This window comes from Cataglyphis hispanica, chromosome 18 (assembly GCF_021464435.1).
Source record: "Cataglyphis hispanica isolate Lineage 1 chromosome 18, ULB_Chis1_1.0, whole genome shotgun sequence".
Lineage (NCBI taxonomy): Eukaryota > Metazoa > Arthropoda > Insecta > Hymenoptera > Formicidae > Cataglyphis > Cataglyphis hispanica.
In genome coordinates, this window is record NC_065971.1 from 4,136,908 (window position 1) to 4,156,568 (window position 19,661).

General features: G+C 35.1%; 2 protein-coding genes across 2 annotated transcripts; one reads left to right on the plus strand and one right to left on the minus strand.

The window, feature by feature from the left end:
* Positions 1-7,348: 7,348 nt before the first annotated feature.
* Positions 7,349-9,501, plus strand: LOC126856264 (uncharacterized). The gene is made up of 3 exons (XM_050604640.1): positions 7,349-7,917; positions 8,289-8,461; positions 8,549-9,501. Exons 1-3 carry the CDS (start codon positions 7,349-7,351, stop codon positions 9,499-9,501), a joined length of 1,695 nt encoding a protein of 564 aa, XP_050460597.1.
* A 4,173-nt stretch (positions 9,502-13,674) lies between these two features.
* On the minus strand, positions 13,675-19,329 carry LOC126856259 (ATP-dependent RNA helicase DHX33). The gene is made up of 8 exons (XM_050604632.1): positions 19,001-19,329; positions 17,857-18,181; positions 17,051-17,343; positions 16,600-16,832; positions 15,934-16,284; positions 15,343-15,541; positions 14,894-15,170; positions 13,675-14,193 (listed from the first exon to the last, which is right to left on the minus strand). The coding sequence occupies exons 1-8, from the start codon at positions 19,231-19,233 to the stop codon at positions 14,017-14,019; spliced, it is 2,088 nt and encodes a 695-aa protein (XP_050460589.1). The 5' UTR covers positions 19,234-19,329; the 3' UTR covers positions 13,675-14,016.
* Between the last annotated feature and the right edge of the window lie 332 nt (positions 19,330-19,661).

Genomic DNA, 19,661 nt, shown 5'->3' on the forward strand with positions numbered 1-19,661 from the left:
AATACTGTTTTTCCAATCTGCTTAAAAAATGCAAGTTTGTAATATGTAACATTACATGAATCACTCTACTAGGTTAACACCTGGAACTCTTTCTTACTCTTAGGGCTTTCGATCATTTTGAAACTTAAATGGTTCATATCTCTGTTCTACTTCCTAAGAAATTGAGTGCTGCAGGGAGTATAAACGAGCGAACCATTAGCGAACGAAACACCCGCATGTCGTGACCATATGGCCATTCTAAATATTAACAGAATTGATATTTATTAAAAGAGTTGATATTTGAATTTATACACTTGAATAATCCAATTTAGAATCGATGTCTTTTTTCCAAAAAGATTATCAAAATCAGCTGTTAACCGTCACAGAAAATTTCATATCTATCATTTCGATGATGACAATCTTAAAAATTTATTAAAATATTTAACACACATATATAAAATTCAATTATTTTACTACATTATTTTTGTGTTCTATAAATGTATTCTATAAATCAAACATTTTTAAATTCTAAAATTTTATGTTTTATATAATTGTATGCAAAGTGCGATACGTAGTAAAGTTTTATTTTTATCAATCAACATTTATGTGTCTTGATTCATTAAAGAGAGAATTGCAAATCTCCTATCTTATTATTAGACTAAATATACTTGTCAAATTTCAATTGATTGTCAGCCGCAAGTTTTATTCTGACTAACTTCCACCATTATGTTTCGTATGACAAAATAGCCGTACGTTATTCCGTTATTATATATAATTCATTCGTCGATCGATCGACAAAAGGTCCTTTATCGTTCCCGGTGAGCCACCAAGTGTACCTTCGCGTAAAGATCACAAATTCGCGAAAAATTCAAATTGCCGCGGCGGACATCGGAGCTAAAACGTGCGCAAGAGCGTGCCCGTAAATTGCCTCGTTATCGTCGCCATCGCCATTATTTACGACCCTTAACGAGGGAAACCTCATACTCTCTCCACGGCTGTCAGACTCGCGCAAGAGACTCGCTTATACGCGGACGCCAGGCCACTTCTGCTATTCTCCGCTTCTTTCGCTTTTTCACGCCTTCTATCTTCCCCTCTCCCTCTCGCCCTCTCTTTCTCTCTACCATTCGCCCATCATTTACCTGTCTCTCGATTGAAACATCACTCCGATTAATTAAAACCAACCAAGCTGGGAATACATCAATTCAACCAACTCGTTAAACTGCAGCTGCGTTCCTGCCCGCGCAAAACCGACGCTTTTGGTCGCAGTGGACGCGATCGGTTAGACGCGACAACATTGACAAACTTTGAAAATATTTCCAACCAACATCGACAAAGTTTGAAAATTACCGTTTTTATATGAATACCGCTTGAAATTCTGCGAGAAACTCTCAGTGAAGTGATTCCAGTGTTAATAGCTGAAAGCTAATTGAAGAGTGCTACAAAAAATCATTGAAGAGTAAATCGATAAATTGTGCGATACACGATACATTTAATTAATGTACGTGAAAAAGTTGCAATTGTTGCATTAATGAACATGAAATATGCACAATACAAGTATAATCGAATCAAATCAGAAAGTGCAATTATTTTTATTCAATTCATAAATTCTATATTCAGGATATATTGCACAAATTGTGGCATTAACATTCATTCATATATATATATATATATATATATATATATATATATATATATATATATAACGTATACAAAGGATTTTTCCCAATTTTTCATATGTTTGATAGATTAATCGACACACAATAGAACGCATAATAGAAATAACTTCAAAAGAGAGGTCTAATAAAAATTGAGAGACGAGATTTTTTCGTTGGTGGCTCGAACAAAATCGAAAAGTACATGATTTTTCTCGAGCGAGGATGCAACGAGAGTACTTGACGAGAGAGAGAGAGAGAGAGAGAGAGAGACATTTGCGCAGTAGCTGTGAATTACGGAAGCGAGACCGCTTAACCGACGAGAGAAATAAAAAAGCGAGACGGGGAAATGAAATTGGCTACTGCCAGTTTGCCCGCTAAGGAAGCGCCGTTAATTAGCCGAGCGTATTCAGGGAGTCATAAACCGGCAGGACAAAGTTAGGAAGGAATAAAGTCGTGCGCGCGGAGAGGAAGTTCCTTCTTCTTTCCTCGCGACCGAGTCTCGTAAGCCGCCCCAATTTTCGCGGCGGGGCGTCGAAGGCGGCGTTCTCGATCGATTTCGCGGTCGTTTCGCGGCGGCCAGATTAATGAATCGAATTCCCAGCTCGGCACCGGGCTTTTATCTACGATGGGGATACGGGATAAAGTAAAATCTTAAAGCGCACGGCCTCAAAATTGATTCTCGTTACGAGGCGATGATGCTTTTTCGCGCATAACTTCGCAAAATGCGAATATAACGAGCCACCTGGTGTGCTCGCATCTCAGTGTTAATCCAATGTTACGTTAATCCAATACTACGTTAATCCGACACACGAACGTGAAATATTACGCGGACGATGCGCCCGCGTTTCGCGCATAAACGCGCGTATTATAATGTTAATACCGCACAAAAAAAAAAAAATGAAAAAGAGATACGCCGTTATAATAGACATCAAGAGCACAAAAAATGGATGAAGGGATAAATTTTATAACTGTTAATTACGTCGCGTACACGTCGGCAGCTAATCGTTATTAAAATAATTGTTAAATATCCGCTGCTCTCTTTCGTAAATTTTCAAATTATAAATATTTAATGTCATAAAATATTTCATGTCTGTAATATTGTAGTACTGAATATAATGATACATTTTCAATATGTAGATGTGACAATAATTCAAAGCAACAGGAAAATATACATGACATTATTATATGCAAAGAAGAGGGAATTTTATTTCCTCCAAGCAGCGTAAAGCGTTATAATTATTATAGTCGTAATAAATCATTAGTTTCGTTGAAGATTACAAATAGCGATTCGCGAGGAAGCGATATCCGCGCGTGATAAAATTTATCTCCGAGACGCGGCTGTCGCGCGATACGCCGTGGAACGAAGATGGTCATCATTTCTGTAGCGTCTGGGAGTGACAGTTGTTTTAGAATAAACCACACTGTGAGAAATACAATAATGAAACCGACATTCTCTATAACGAATAGCCCCCGAGTGCACCGCTATAACGTAACAAAGTTATACTATAAAGGATAACGACCGGAAATGTATCTGGAAATATGGAAAATTGCGTGGATTCTCTCTATGTATAATCTCACAAAGCCGCTGGGATAGTTAAATAACAAGTTTTGATAAGCTTTCGCACATAGGTATTTAAATCAAGCGTTGATACATGCAAATGAATCCAGCATCAGCTGAATTTAATCGCTCGATACTTTAAACAAAATTTCATTTTTGCCAAAATTCTTGTTTCAAAAAAAAATAATATTTCTAATTATTTAGCATTATAAAAATATAATAAATTTATCTAATCTTTAATTCCTCTCCCTCTCTCTCTCTCTCTCTCTTTCTCTCTTTCTCTCTCCTACAACTTATTTAATAATATTTTGAAATATAATCTGAAAAAAATTACATGTAGAGAAAGTTTTGAGTTTATGATGTTATAATCGCAAAGATCATTTTTCATTTTGATATGTGAAATAAAAATGGGCAGAAACATGTTTCGAGAAAATTGAAAAACATCCAATGTTTTTCGTTTATTATCGATCGCACGTCGTCTGCGAAACTTTCATTAGCGTCCGGTTGTCAGAGTTTTTGAACGCCTTCAGAAGATGTCGATACGATGCGAGAAAGATTTCATTATTAGAGATAACTTGGGCACGAATCCGCGAAATGCCACGGCCATGAACTTCTCAATCTGCATCGCGTTTTCGAAGCGACGAACGCGTCTTTCAAGCATCAGATCTCTCCGGAAGTTACGTTCAAAAATCCAATCTCATCCCGTCGTATTTGTAATCAGGAATGTCATTCTGATCGTGAATTTCGGGAGGTGTAACGGAAAATTTAGGCAAACGCGATCGACGATACGAGAGTAGCGAGCGAGAAAGCAGCTTAGCGACTTTGCTCACGTAACATCGTTTTTTACTCTCTTTCAAAACGGAGCTTCCCGGTTCGTTGCTTGTCATTCAGTTAAAATTCGCACGGCTGAAATTTAAGAGCTAATTTATGTACGTCCTTCGTATTAAAGAATCTAAAAACCTTAATCTTGATATTCTCTTCTGCGTTAAAAACCGTTATAAATTATAAGCTAACCGTTGTAAGCTATGCTACCTTTCCGGTCAAAACTTTTAAGTGATATAAGTCCATTAATTTTCGTACAAATAATAAAAAAAAATAAAAATTGAATATTTGTTTACATATCAAACTCTATTTTTAGATATAAACAACAATAATATACCTGAATGGAACAATCGAAGAGAGATCAAGTCTCTGTATCAATTTATAAAAATAACAAAGCGGTAGATCAATTAAAATTTCCAACAATATCGAAAATTCACAATTATTGTTCGTAATGCTTATTCCAAGAATAAAAAAAAAAAGAGTTAAACGCGCCAACAGCTGGGGAAAAAAATGATTTAGTCGAATCGCGAAAAAAGCCAGTGCTCCAATTATTCTCGTTCCGCAATTGACGTTCCACAAGAATATCCTGAACCAACACCATCTCTACCCTGTAGTATCTGTGCGCTACTTCTACGAGAATTGCCGGTCAAGCTTGCCCCGGACGAGTGGGTGTCGATGTAACTGTCGGGCGCAAGACAAAGTGGAGTGTTGCGGGAGTAGGTAGGCAATAAACGGGAAGCACACGAGACAGAAAGGAGAGACGAGGATGAGAGAAGAAGAGCTAGGAAAGGTAGCTAGGTAGGTAGATAAGTAGATATGTAGTATAGGTGGCGAAATGGAGAGAGGCAGCTATCGCTTTCTCGTCGTTGTTTCGGGGGGTTAAGGGGATCTAAGATCTCCAAGAGTGCGGTTACGTGGATCATCCCCGGCATTGCTTTCTTCTTCCCCCTGATCTTCTATTACGTATACTATGTATTTGAAAAAGTGGGACGGAGAAAGAGAGAGAAAGAGAAGAGTCAAGCGACGAGAATAAGTGGAAAAAGGCGCGGCGAGAAGAAATAAAAAGAAGAGACGCGCGGGATGAGAATGGGAGTGTAATTTAACCCCTTCACACTCACGAACGAGTTATCGCGCGCGCAACCCGACCTCAGCTTTAAATTTATGAAGTTTTATAAATCTTTCTTTTTTTTTTATTAGCAAATATACCGTGATAATTTAGTTTTTCTTTTAGTCTCCAAAAGAATTGTTCGCGTTCAAGCAATTTTATATACAAAAAGCTTAATAATAACATTTCAAAAGTGGAGGATTACAAAAACAGTGGAGAATAAATAGAAATGCATAAAATACAAAACCTTCTCTGAAAATAATGTTGCTTGCATTAATGTTGCTTCAGCTTTATAAGTTTCAAGGATTTTAATTAATTGTTGAATTGCAAAAAGCGAAAATCACGGTACATAATTTCTGTTGTAAAAGGAAAGAAAGAAAGCGTACGAAATAAGAAAAGCTGCAAAATAGCTTTCACTGTTAATTAACAACGAATGCCTTTAGTTCATGGCAAACAAGAAGGAGGCAAATAAAACGGTGAATCATTGACGGGTAAAGCGATCCGATTGGTTACTTGGTACCAAGTACGGCTAAAGAAAAAGCATTAATCATCCCTATTAAAACTCACACAATGATTCGGCTTTAAAATATTATCGTACAGTTTGTTATGTTTCTACTTTCTTTTATTTTCTGAAATATCAGGATATATAAAATTATATTTACATTTGTTAACGTTATTATTTTTTCTGTATAACGGTTTGTTTTACGTTTTAATTTTTATCTGTAACGTTATTATTTTTTTGTGTGATGCAAATGCTTTTTCAGAATATAAAATGAGAAATACTTTCTAATAGTTAGCGTTTAATACAATTTTTTTTTCCGAGGGAAATCAGTAAATTTCTTTCTGTAATCTGCGACAAAACAAATTATTACAAAGGGTCTTTGTTAACGTACTTAATAGAAATCTCGGGAATAAAGTTTACAAAGTTTTCAACTTACTTTCGCGCTTGAACTTTTCTTCAATTAATTAAACCGTGATGATAGTTCGTGTACACAAGAATAATATTATATCTCTTTTACTTCTCCCGTTCTGCGCTCTTTGACAACAGCCGTCCAGCCGTCCAGCTGTTCCTGTTTTCGCTTCTTCAAGACAGCGGAAAAGTTTGACGTTTTCCCTTCTTGCACATGCGTCAGATTTATATTTGTGCCTTTATTTATTCTTCCGATAAATAATCTTTAAATCATTCTATGCCGAAGATAATTCTTGGATTCCCCTCGAAGTGACTTGTGTTAACACCAGCCGAGGAATGATGTTAGGAATGCAACCTGCTCATTGCCATCATCCTTGTGTATGTGTTTCTATGAGAAAACCCGTTAACTTTGCGTGCAGGAAAGAGATAATAAAAAAGAGAAAGATATAACCTATGAAAGATACGAAGAGGAAAAAGAGAGAGAGAGAGAGAGAGAGAGAGAAAGAGCGAGGCCAGGTTACGCACTTTATGCATTTTTGGCTAATTGTTGGATAGGTATAGCGGGGTCCCTGTCGTACAAACCAGTCAGTCTACTGTTTAGTGTTACGAGAGGAAAATCTCTATCCCGAATATATTCAGCGTGGAATTCTTTTTTTTTTTTTTTGGCGAAATTTTTACATAATTTAATCTGATTACATCCTCCCCCTTCTTTCACGCGCGCGTCTATTCGTTATGCAACAGAACGCGTATTTTTTCTTTCCACCGCCCGTTATCGCCAGCAATGTTATCACATGACGCAAAAAGATATATTTTTCATTTTTCAAAATTCTAGTGAACATCAGTGATGGCAGTTTAATATAAAACGCACCAGGTATTTTTATATTCTTTTTCCTGCAATTCGTGAGATTAACCGATTTTTTAACATGTTTTTACCGTACGTAAAGCAGAATTTAACTCATTTATCTTTATATAATCTTTATAAAATATAAATGTTTAATATAAAAAATATTTAATTAGAGAATTTTTTTTTTAATTTGATTAAAAATTATATTAATAAAATTTCCTATTTATATAGAGAGAGTAAATTTCCCAAGTTATGCAATCAATACAGAGTCTTATTCCGAACGTCTTAATTTTTATTCTTCCTTTGTGTTATGTATTAAAAAATTTTTATGTATAATTACCAATTCTCTCGGTCGCCTTAAAAATGTGAAGTACCGAGTTTTCTATTCAAAATTCAATCGATTTATGCGTATGTCCGAAAAGATGATCGTTCATATCTATTTCTGTCTTTTCCAGGAAGACGAAAACGCGAATCGATGTCGCCCACGATTCCGATACTTTCCGCTCTGCTGCTTTCGTTGATATCAGGATCAACGGAAAGCGGACAGAGGATGAATTCCGTTATGCTGTTTCGACAAACCCTTCGATATTGGCGGAAAATATACAAGACGTACCACGAGGAGGTGGCTCTGGGTTACTGTTGGGCGGACTATTTGCTTGAGATAAGCGACGAATTGTCGACGAATCTATCCGCATCGTCGCTCACCGCGACAAGAGATTGCAACACGACGACGACCGTCAAGGCGACGAAAAGCCAGCGAAATCCATTTCCGCAAAATGCAATGGATACGATGATGCCGCTTATTGTTAGAGAAACACGGAAAGGAAAACATTTGCGAGAAAAACTTTCGCATACAACGGCGAGATCTGCTATTTCGAGATTCACGAACGATTCGGACGAACATCGAATCGTTTCGAGAGTGAAAATGATTCAAGAGAAATGGATGAATAAAGTTTTACCAATTATATCGAATAATGAGAAAAGTAGCAAAACTGATGGAATAAAAAGGATTACGTCAATGATTGATCTTCACATCCAGAAAAAGTGAGAATCATACCCTTTCTCACACGCGAGGTGCTCTATCGTGCTTCCTTTTTTCTTTTCCATTTTTAATTTTCACAAAATGTAAAATAAATTAAAAAAATTTTTTCTATTATTTTACGATACGTATCTTGTTTTATTTAAATTATTTATTTCTCTAAACAATTCTGATAGCGTAAGTAAAATTTAATATACATAATTTTTTTTATGCGCACGCTTTATCGCGTAAACTATCTTTTGCGCTCTCTCTCTCTCTCTCTCTCTCTCTCTCTCTCTCTCTCTTTCTCTCTTTAAGCTTTTAAACTGAAAATATAATATTATCGATATTATTCAATTCTTTTAACCGTAAAATGACACACGTGCAAAAATTTCAGACGACAAGCATTCCCGATCGTGCCGAAACTTTTTCACAATCAACGAAAGGTTCTACGCGATCATGAATTTTCATCTCGCGAGATGCGTTCGAACACTGTTAAGCCGACGCCTAATTCCAAGTATGATAACAAAGCCGGTTTTGAATCAACGGATCTCGAGAAGAACAAGCATCGTAAAGTTTTATATTCGTATCTGACTAATCAACACGATTCTCTTATTCAAGATAGTTTTGTACTACAAAATTTATCTTTGCTCGCAGTCTCCCGAGAAAGATCGCTCAGCAATCATCCCTTCCGACATTATTTGCAGTCACGAAAAAAAAATTCGAAAGTCGACGAAGTGTTGTCCGATCCCTGGACACCGGAGAAAGGTCACGGAATAAAAAGAGATTCCGAAGGAGACCGCATCCCTTTGAACAACTACGGAAGCTCCTTGTCGTCGCGTTTGCAGTTCCAGAGGATAAACGCGGTCGCAGTGCGTTGTACGGGTATCGTAAGGTCGACGAATTCCGTCGGAAATTCATCGTGCAATCCGGAGAGAGCGATAAATTCAGAGGTGTTTCGCCAGAAGCCCGAGGAATTATCTCGCGATTCGCTTTTATTGCCTCGCGGGAAAAGAGTCGGCGTCGCTGAGCGATTGCCTCTTGAATCTCGAGGAAGCGGAAGAGAAGCTGTTAAAAGAAACGCGATCTCGCGATTTGGCGAAATAGCTGGGGGAAGCGATACGAAAGAACGGCGCTACCAGCAGTCGAGAGTGGAAAAAAGATCACGGATCGAGAGGGATGTTTCAGCGGCACCGGGAAGGATACATCCGTTCTTTTTGTCGGGATTCAAACAATCGCACCAGCAAATGCTTTACGAAAATCGCGTACTTCTCCGCATCCCAACAGTTCCGGAAGGATCGAAACAGGATGACGACCGTATCCGAGACGTGAAGAGTGCGCCTTCATTATCTCGCGTCGAACGATTTATAGAGAATTACGAGAACACGACAAGCGGATCCACTTTTTTTAAAAAAATTCAAGATTCAAGATTAACCGCTTTACAAGCTCGTCAATTATCTCTGCGTTCGGTTATTATCACTGTTTTCAGAACATTAGGAATATTCGTTCAAGTGGGTCGACAGATCATGGATGTCGTTGAATCAAATGCGATCCTCGCATGTACAAAGGAGTACTTATGGACCAAAATCATTAAATGGATTGATGAATAAAAGTGAACAAATTTTAAGCTATTTTTTCAAATTATTGAACTATTAAAAAAAAAAAAATGTTATGTTATATTATGTTGAAGAAATAAGTGAAAAAATATGTGAAAATAATGAATGTAAAATTCCATTATTTCATAATGATTGTTCAAATAGTTTTGTAAAAGAGAAAATCTGAAACTTTTTTATATTCGTTGAAAATATATAGAATCTATGTATGTTGGAATGTCTATGTATGTAAAACTTTTTACTTTTTTTTTTACGGAAGAGCACTATTTTTCGTCCGATTTATTGAAATATTTTTATATATTTTTTTCATTTTTATTATTATGTACAATATCAACAAGAGAAAAAAGATCGCGAAGATCATTCCATCCGAATTTTTTAGACGGATTTTACGCGTATTTTTTTATGCCGACCAACACATACACGCGAATACACGCGAATACAATAATAAATTATTTTTATCAAGAATAAAACTTTTTTCCATATTACAATTTAATATACGTTTCTCGATTTTCCACATAGCGATACTTTTATTAATATTAAACAGACACTCTCGATTTCGAAGTTAAGCAGAGGAAGAAGCTTTATCGCAATATTTTCATAGCGTTCTTTAACATTGTCGTTTGACAAAACATTTACATTTGAATTTTATACGTCTACATTACCTTAATGATACACCTGCGATATCCTACCAACATTAATTACATTCCGGAACTATAATCAAGAAGGTCGAGTGATCCCCAAAAACAAATGTCCCTTGCTGACAGAGAGCCATCACGAATAAATTTTTGATGCCACCTGTTGCTATCGTTGTCTTTCTCCAGGCTCAAAGTCCTCTCTTCTCTTCACAATCGACGTGCCATGACTAATATAAAGATTATCACGTTTAGTTTGCGATGCGCAATCAACAAAAGATATTTTATAGATGCATGAAAAATAAAAATCCGAATTTATTATTGAAAATAAATTTTGTACAAATTATATATATAATTTTTTCAATAATTATTAAAATAACATGACAATGACATAAAAATGTTTTAATAGAAAGATGTATTTGCTGCAAAAAAAAGATAATGATGAAAATTATTACAAAATATTCCGGTTTTTCTTTCTTGTAATAAGCAGAGACTCATTGAAGGGTTAAAGAACTGTAAACAAAAACTAAGATAGGTCAATCGTAAACGGTCGTAAAGAAAAGCGTGGATATAAAAGATCCTGGACGATGCGCTGCAAAAAATGAAAGCGGTAAATTATGTAGATGATCGAAATACACGAAAAATGCGCGTTCTTTTCATTCCTTCTTCAGCTTTATACGTTGGCGCTGACGAATCTATGAAAGATCGTCAGTTTGGACGAACGTTTGATTAAACGTAACTGGAATTTGTTCCTGCCGAGTTTATTTCTCGTCAGCATTCAGCTCGTCTACGAGCGTACTTACATCGTGCGATGACACTGCAAGTCGGGTCATTCATAGAGAAATTCATTATTAATGTGCTCCTTGGGCGTTCTCACAAAGGATCGTCTTTACATTACGAGGAAAGACTGCACCGCGGATTGTAGGAAGAGACGAAGGAGAGTAAACACGCCGACGAAAGCCTATTTTCGTCCGCTTTCAGCGTGCTTATCCGGTATCTCGTCGCTCTATTCATAACAGAAGTGCGCTATCAACGTGAAGACCTGAAGAAAGCTCGCTATAGCCGTCGACATATAGTCTCTCTCTCTCCCTCCCTCTTTCTCTCTCATAAATATTTAATTCTTAATCACGCTGAATAACGCGCGCACCATACGAGGCTGTGATGCCTCTCTTTGCATAGGTGGATAGGGGCTTCTCTGGTTGGATGACAAGGATGAAACATCCTCCCCCTCCCCCTTCCTTTGGCGATGATTATCCCTGACTATTTATTTTCGCATGAGCGTTGATTAGCGTTCTTGCGAAAATGGAGCACGCTTTATTATCACGCGAAATAATCGAAAAATTTCGAAATTATATAATTATCTTTTGCGCGTAAAATTCGTAAAATTTATAATCAGCTTGCCTGTAAGTAAACTGTATTACGCAAATGTATGCGTAAATGTAAACTTAATGAAGCGTGCTTTTCATAACGATTATATTCGATGTTCCATGATGCGCTTCTATTATTCTCATGCAAAATAGTTTTGAGTTTTCGCGGGACTCGGATCGCTTTCATAATGCTATTGTGCTCGATTATTGGGCGAAATAATAATTTGTTTCAAATTGAAAAATTTATAATTTTTCTCTTCTTTTCTTTGGCCTATTATGTAAAATTTATTAGATATACGCGAGCTTATATAACACACTCGAAGCGAACGAAACACGTTCAAAGCGCTTTTGAGCCTTCAAACGTTTTAGATTAAAGCCACATTTTATTTGTATCCTGAATACATTTTCTCGTATATTTATATTCTTGTCGTATGCATATTACCCGACTTTGAATAATGAAACGAGTATTGAAATCGATAATGCTTCCTCTTATAATCGAATAAGTTTCAAGTACTTATTTCATGGCGAAAAGTACATCTAAAAACGCAAACATTATTAATATTACGCAAAACAGATATTCGGAAATCCGCTGTAAAATTTTAAATCAATAAAGTCCATCGTCATCTTGCACGACATCTTCGAATATGATTTTTCTTGTTGGAAAGAAGACAAGTTATCTATTATAAGCAGAGAGAGAGAGAGAGAGAGAGAGAGAGAAGCGAGAAAGAAGATATAATTCGATCCGACAAGTAGATATTCCCATGCCAGCTAACTCCGTGACGATTTAATCTTATATCGGATCCTCCTACCCCGACAAATATATTCTAGTATACAGTCACTGTTAAACCAGGCTTGAGGATGCAGAGGATTATAATATATAAACGTACATTTTCGAGAGATTTATAAAGACGCAAATAATATATATGCTACATAAAAAACTCTTACCTAAGAAAAAATAAAAAACTAAAAGTCCTGTAACATTTCGAAAAGTGAAATATTCTTTGCTCTGCATGTGTATTTATACATTTTTTTATTAACTATATTTTGTAACTTATATTTTAAATTCAATATTTTAAATATAAAAATATAATTAATTGTAAATTTTTTACATATGTATTAATGATTATTGAAGCAAAATGTAATAAAAAATGTAATTTATCTACAAAATTTCACAAATCGCAATATTATAAACTTTATATCTGATATTTATAAATGTATTGAATTTCTTTTCGCGCACATTTATCTCCAATATTGCAAAAAAATTTATATTCAATTTTACTTACAAATATAAAAAACTGTTTCACGTAAAATTTTGTTAAAATTTATGGATGTATATGATAATAAATAAAATAAAACGAGATATATTGAAAGTTCCAGAATGCATGCATGCATATTAAAAATTATTTAACGTGAAATTTATTGCGATCAACTGGACTGCGAAATTATACACTGCACTATGCTTTCTTTATTCTCGCATATCCGACGATTAGCTCTTGCGTTGCAAATTCAATATTCCCTCTCGCTGAAGCCTTAATTATCCAATATACAGAACGCGGAACAGAGTGTGGTAGGTGCTGGGTTAGTACCCTGGCATGAGCATAACATCCCCTCCCCCTTCACCCGTAACGTCCGCTGGTAATTTACCTGCAATTTTGCCAAGGCGCGCGCGGAAACTTCGTTTCGCGGTTAAATCGCTTCGTAATACCATCAACAAGTATTAAGCGTGCAGGCTTCGTTAAGTCCTTCAGAACACTTCGCGGGATTTCTTCGCTTTTGCAGTATCCGAAAGGATGGGGTGGTAAAATTCAAGACTCGCAGACCGTAAAATTGACCAAACTTGCCGAGCCGTCCATGTATATTCCTATATCATTATTTTAGCATAATGTAATCTGTTACTAAACTCGTACGGTTCCTGCTTTGAGAACAAGAGATTCTGTATATATGTATATAGCGTAAGAAGGACGAGTATGAGGTGTGGCGAAGAGGGGATAAGGCTGCAAGAGGAAGATGCACTTAGACATTGCAGCGGATATACCTTCACTTAATTACGCCTCTATGTAAATTATACGGGTATTGTTACTCAAGAGAGTGTTTGCGCTCTGCATTAAATCGCATGAATCGACGGGGATAGAATTCCTAGGTTCTCTCGATGTATAATATAATGCATCATATAATAATTAAAATTTTTATTAGCTAAATTCAATAACAACTTACATTAAAGTATACAAGTAGTAGAAAAGTGTTTTTCTTCTTGATTATATATAGCATATATCTCCAACAAAACCGCCAACATGATCGAAGATGAAATGGAACAATTGCGATGTATGTGGATAAATATATGTAAAACGCAACGCAATAATTTTTTTCCTTTGTAACTATAATGTCATAGTTATCAATATTAACAGTCAAAAATCATTGCGCCAACACATTTATTCGATGGCCTCAATTGTCCCGCTTTATCTCGTGTCAACAAAAATAAGCTCTGTATAAATAATACAGCATAAAAAATTGCGTCAGCCGTGTTTTCCATGGCTGATATTCTTTTGTGATAACCACGCCGGGTCGATGACAGACAAACCGCGGAGGTAACATCTTCCAGTGGCTACAACCTCTGTAAACAGCAGCAACGGCAACTTTGTACCATGCAATGTCGAAGAAGGATGTATAGTTACCGGCTGCTTCGAGTATACCTATGTTGAACACGTAATACAATTAAAGGAAATTCTCCTGTTTGTCACTGTAGAAATCTCGAGATAAAAATACTGACAAAAGCTAATGAAGAGGAATATGGAGGCAAAAATAACTTGATATAGTTGTGATGTACATACATGTATACATATCTTGCGGATGTATCCACATCTTTCTTAAATTTTTGTCAGTCAAAGAAAAGAAGCAAATAGTTTATAAAATATTAGTAAAAGAGAAAATAACGATCAATTTCGAATGCATAATTATTTAAAAATCTAAAGCAATTAATTTTAATTGCTAATTAAAAATCATTAAAATGTCTCAGTACAATGTGGAGAAAATAATTGTATTGATAATAATAAAGAATATACACAAGAGCCTAAAAAAATACATATTAATACAATAAAGAAATTTATTCATAATAAAATCACTTTTATACCTGTATAGAATTAATTCAATTATAAAATCAATCAAGTAAAAACAAATAGTTTAGCTTTAACTCCATAAAAATTCTAGTTTCATTTATTATAGATGTTTATATAGTATTATAAAATTGCATTATAAATAAAATGAACCCTAAGTGAAACAGGGAAAAGGGTTAATATAAGAGTTAATATTTGATGCATATTATGATAGAACAACACATACAATTAGAAAAATGCAGAATGAAAATATAGATATAATACTTAGGGCATTACTTACCGTGACGTACGTTTGATCCCTCTGCAACTCTGCGAGGTTCTCGTAGAGTCCCTCGAGAAAAGCTTTTCTAAGCTGCTTCGTATTCGTTCCGCAGCTCGCCTTTTCCAAATTCGCACGTTCCGCCAGCGCCGCAAGCTGTTGCCTTACTTCCGACGCGTACTCCAGATTTCGATGGTGCAAAAAGTTCTCGTGGCACCACACCTTCTTCTGTGTAACACTTCGGTATGCTCGAAACACATTCAACAGCGTTACGTGATCTCCCTCAGGCGAAGCAAATCTGAAAATCCCCAATGAGTCGACAACACTAAACAATGATTTACTTAGCCAACTTAACAAACTGTAAAGGAAAATGTATTTTATTATGTATTCTCTGTAAAAAATAATCATAAAGTTTTCATCTTGATTTTATTTTCTTTTTAGGCAATAAATAGATTGTGCAAGAGCCATACCGTGAACGTGCATTGTGAGCTTGTTCCCTCTTTGTAGGTGGATCCATAAAAATCGATTCCCCTGATAGTAAAGAAACAACCGTCAGTGCTTCCTCTAGACACCTGTGTTCCACCGATGCGAGGATCACTTTGGTAAATCGAGGATCTAATGGGAATAATGACATCGTACGGCCGAGTGTAGTCAGCTGCGGTGGAGATCCTTTTAAAAAGAATATAAGAACTTTACTGTGCGTCTCGATCAGAGAATGACTCTCGTTATTGGCAGCACGCTCAATATAATGGTACAAAGATATTAATCAATCAATCGTTAAGCAAACAATCGTTAATTAATAATTTTTTTTATATCTTGTCTCAATTTCAATATGAAATAATGTCTCTTATACTTTTTATTACATTTATTAAATAAAAAAAATCAATTATTTTGTGAAAATTATATAAACAAAATTTAATGCATTATTTTTATATATACATATCTAAGTGGAATATATTAACATATCTAAGTAGAATAATAGAATTCTCTTATTTAACAAATAATATTTAAATATCTTCTATTGCAAATAAATATACAAATAGAAAAAAAAGAATTCGTACCTTTAACCGCACCTAGCTTCTCTAAACATTTCACAGCCACATCTACGCCTTCCTTGGGTGGTTTGTCCATGAAATCGAAGGTAGTAATATCAACACCAATCGCGAGCAGTTGAAGAGCAACTCCCGCGAGAGAACACCTTTGAATTTCTGGCACCGGCATGTTCTTCATCTTCTCGAATTCTTCTCGGGTATATGCTCTATAACACCTACCCGGCGATTCGCGAGCGGCTCTGCCCGCTCTTTGCCAAGCTTGAGCTTGTGAAATTTTTTCAACCCTCAACATGTCTAATCCCGTTGTTGGATGATAAGTTCGCGCTTTGACAACACCGGTATCGATCACATGACGAATTCCTATGTTTAATTACCTTATCAATTTTTTAAATCAGATATTTCAAATAACAATAAGTTCAACAATCGCGGACATTGTGTAATTAAACCAAGCGTAATAATTTGTAACATAATTAATATTGCAATACACGTACTTATTTCCATTACTCCTAAAAAAAGACTTTTGAAACTAAATTTTCTATATTTATATTTTATAACATTATAATTATTTGACGTTTATAAATAAAAAATTTCAACACTAGTAAAAAACATTTATTATTTTCCATATTTTATTTAAAAAAATAAAATAAAAGAAATAAAAAGAGCATATATACGTACCACCAATTGTAACAGATGTTTCAGCGACGTTTGTAGACAATATTAATTTCCGCATTCCCAGTGCCGAAGGTTTGAAGGCTTCTAATTGTTGGTGAGTGGGCAGCGCTGCGTATAAGGGAAAAACTTTTAGCGGCGGATACTTCTGTTCATCCAATTGTTTAGCCACTTGTCGGGCAGCTATCACAGCTGCTTCTATTTCTTCTTGACCAGTCAAGAAAATCAGAATATCCTCACTGGAAAATAAAAGCCAAAGACCAAATGCATATTAGCAACATTATTATACAATAACATATTCTCGTGTTATACAATATCGTATTATACAATAACAGATTCTCAGATAAGATTCTAGTTTTAATTTATTCTAGAACAGACACTTCACTTTCATGTACTTTACATAATGTAAACATATTTCATATTCCGTATTAGAAAGTATTACAAGTGTAATACTTACTTTGCAGGTACCTGACGATGAATTTGAAACGCCGTAACTAGTGCAGCGAATGCATAGTCTTGCTGCGTGGAAACTGCATGAAAAATTCTCACGGGATGTTGACGACCCTCCAGATACAAGGCTGGTGCCTGGAAGTACTCTTTGAACTTATTAGGATCCATTGTGGCTGACATAATCAAAAGTTTCAAGGGCGGTAGGTTCTTTAACTTTCGCAAATTCTGCGCTCGTCTCGTCACTCCGAATAGAACGTCGGTTTGTACAGATCGCTCGTGAGCTTCGTCAAGTATCACTACCTGTCGTAAATTTATAAACTTTATTGTTTTATATAATATTTTAGAACTATTACATTTTATATATGTTAATTTTTATGATTTTTTTTTAATTTTCTCATCAAATCGGTAATTCATATAGTCAGTTTATCCTATCTAATATTTAATATATTTAAAAATAATAGATTTAAATATTTTAATATTTTTAATAAATGATAAAACTGAAATTATCATTATGTCTTTAGAAGTTGAATAACAACATTTTTTAATATTTATGGAGAAAAAATAAAAAATGCATTAAAGAATTTCTACATCTCTTTTTCAGCATTTTAATGCAATTTTTTTATACTAATTGCATTATTTTATTGTATAATTATAATTTATTAAATATTAAATGTATCATATGTCTTTAATGAAGAATTTCAGCTCTTTCCGAAAAAGGATATCGCGATCAAGCTCTTTATTTTTCATTGTCTCCAAACATATATTTGTGTCTTTTTAATAATGTTACTTTAATAATAATTATACATAATGTACCGAATAATCTGACAGGATCTCGTCAGTCATCGCCTCTCGCACCATCATGCCGTCCGTCAGATATTTTATCTGCGTATGCGAGGAGGTGCAATCCTCGAAACGTACGCAGTAACCCACCAATTTTCCCAGCTTCACTCCCTGCTCTTGAGCAACTCGGCGCGCTATACTGACCGCCGCTATCCTGCGTGGTTGCGTGATGCCGATGCAGCCGGACGTGCCGACTATACCGGTCTGAAGCAACAACTGCGGAATCTGTGTGGTCTTACCGCTGCCGGTTTCGCCTATTATAATTAGAGTAGAGTGTCGACGTATCTCTTCCAATAATCTGAAAACCCACAAGCGCGATTGCTCCTCTTAAACAATGATTCAGAGATAAATAGATGATAATATTTATAAATAATATAACACTGTATATAATAATATATATTATAATATAATAATATAATAATGTATAATGTTAGAATACTATAATACATATATACATAAAATGTGTTTTCTGTTCATTAATATTTATTATTATCTTTATTATTATCTCTTGGAGAGAGACACAATCATTGGCACTTTACATGTGTATAAATTAGGCAACATTTTCATATAAATAGATTCTAAAAATATAAAAAGTAAATAAAAAATATATACACAATAGAGAAGAAAGAGTTTTCTCTAAGAGTAAATACTGCTTGTTCAAATGAGATATATTCATAAGAATGAATAAAAAACTCTAATGCTATTCCGTTTTCCGGAATTATAAATTGTTTCATATGCGGTGTACATTACTAAATATATTGTGTCAAAAATTAAAACATCAGAATTTTAAAATTAAGGATTTGCGATTTTTAAAGTTAACGATTTTTTGGAAATTAATTCTTAAACTTTTTACAGATTGCATCAATGAATCTAATTATCTGATAAGCAAAATTCTCGCGTACCAGAATATACCTTATCGAACAGTAATATATATATGCAGAATTTCCCCTTCTCTCTCTTTTTCTCTCTATTGACTAAACGCTCGTAAAGCATGTACGCCGTATTTCTCCATTTTGAAACATCCTGTATACACCGCGTGTATGTACACAAATGAACGTCATTTTAGATTGATGCATATGACACGTGAAAGCTACAAAAAAAGAGAACGTTTTCTTACCTTTTACGATGCATGTAGACGGGCAATGATTTTCTTCGTTGATGCAAACTAACGTTCACCTTATCGTTAGTCTTTGTTCCATTCGTAAAATTGTTGCACTTGTTATTTTCATTCATTTTCTGCACTTTGTTGGATTTTTCGTGAAACACGACAGTGTTGGGCCGTTTCAGGGCCATCTTGGACGACTTCCCCATCATGTTGTATTTGGAATCCGCGTCGTCGTGGACCCTCATCTCGTAAACTCCTCGTGCGCGAATATGCGAAATATTGTTCGCAGCACGATCAGCCAAATACCACCAAACACGTGTTGCACGCTACAGCTGTTTCGCTTCTTGAACGCCCTCTCGACAAGTATGGCAATGACACTGTAGCATAGGATTTTTACATTATATTGTTGGATGCAGCGATGCGCAGATAAAAATCATTTTATGTATTTTCAGAAAAGCGGGAAATTTTGATTATAATTATAGTTTTTAGAATAAACAAAACATGTACAAAACCTGTATGCAAGAGACAATAGCGTAATTCAGTAACAATGATTCCGGAATACACAACTATGATATTACAGTAAATAATTATACGATATATGTTTTTTTAAATAATCTTTTCTAAAAAAATGTCAAATTATTTCTTAATATTTAAAAAATATAATATTGACTAT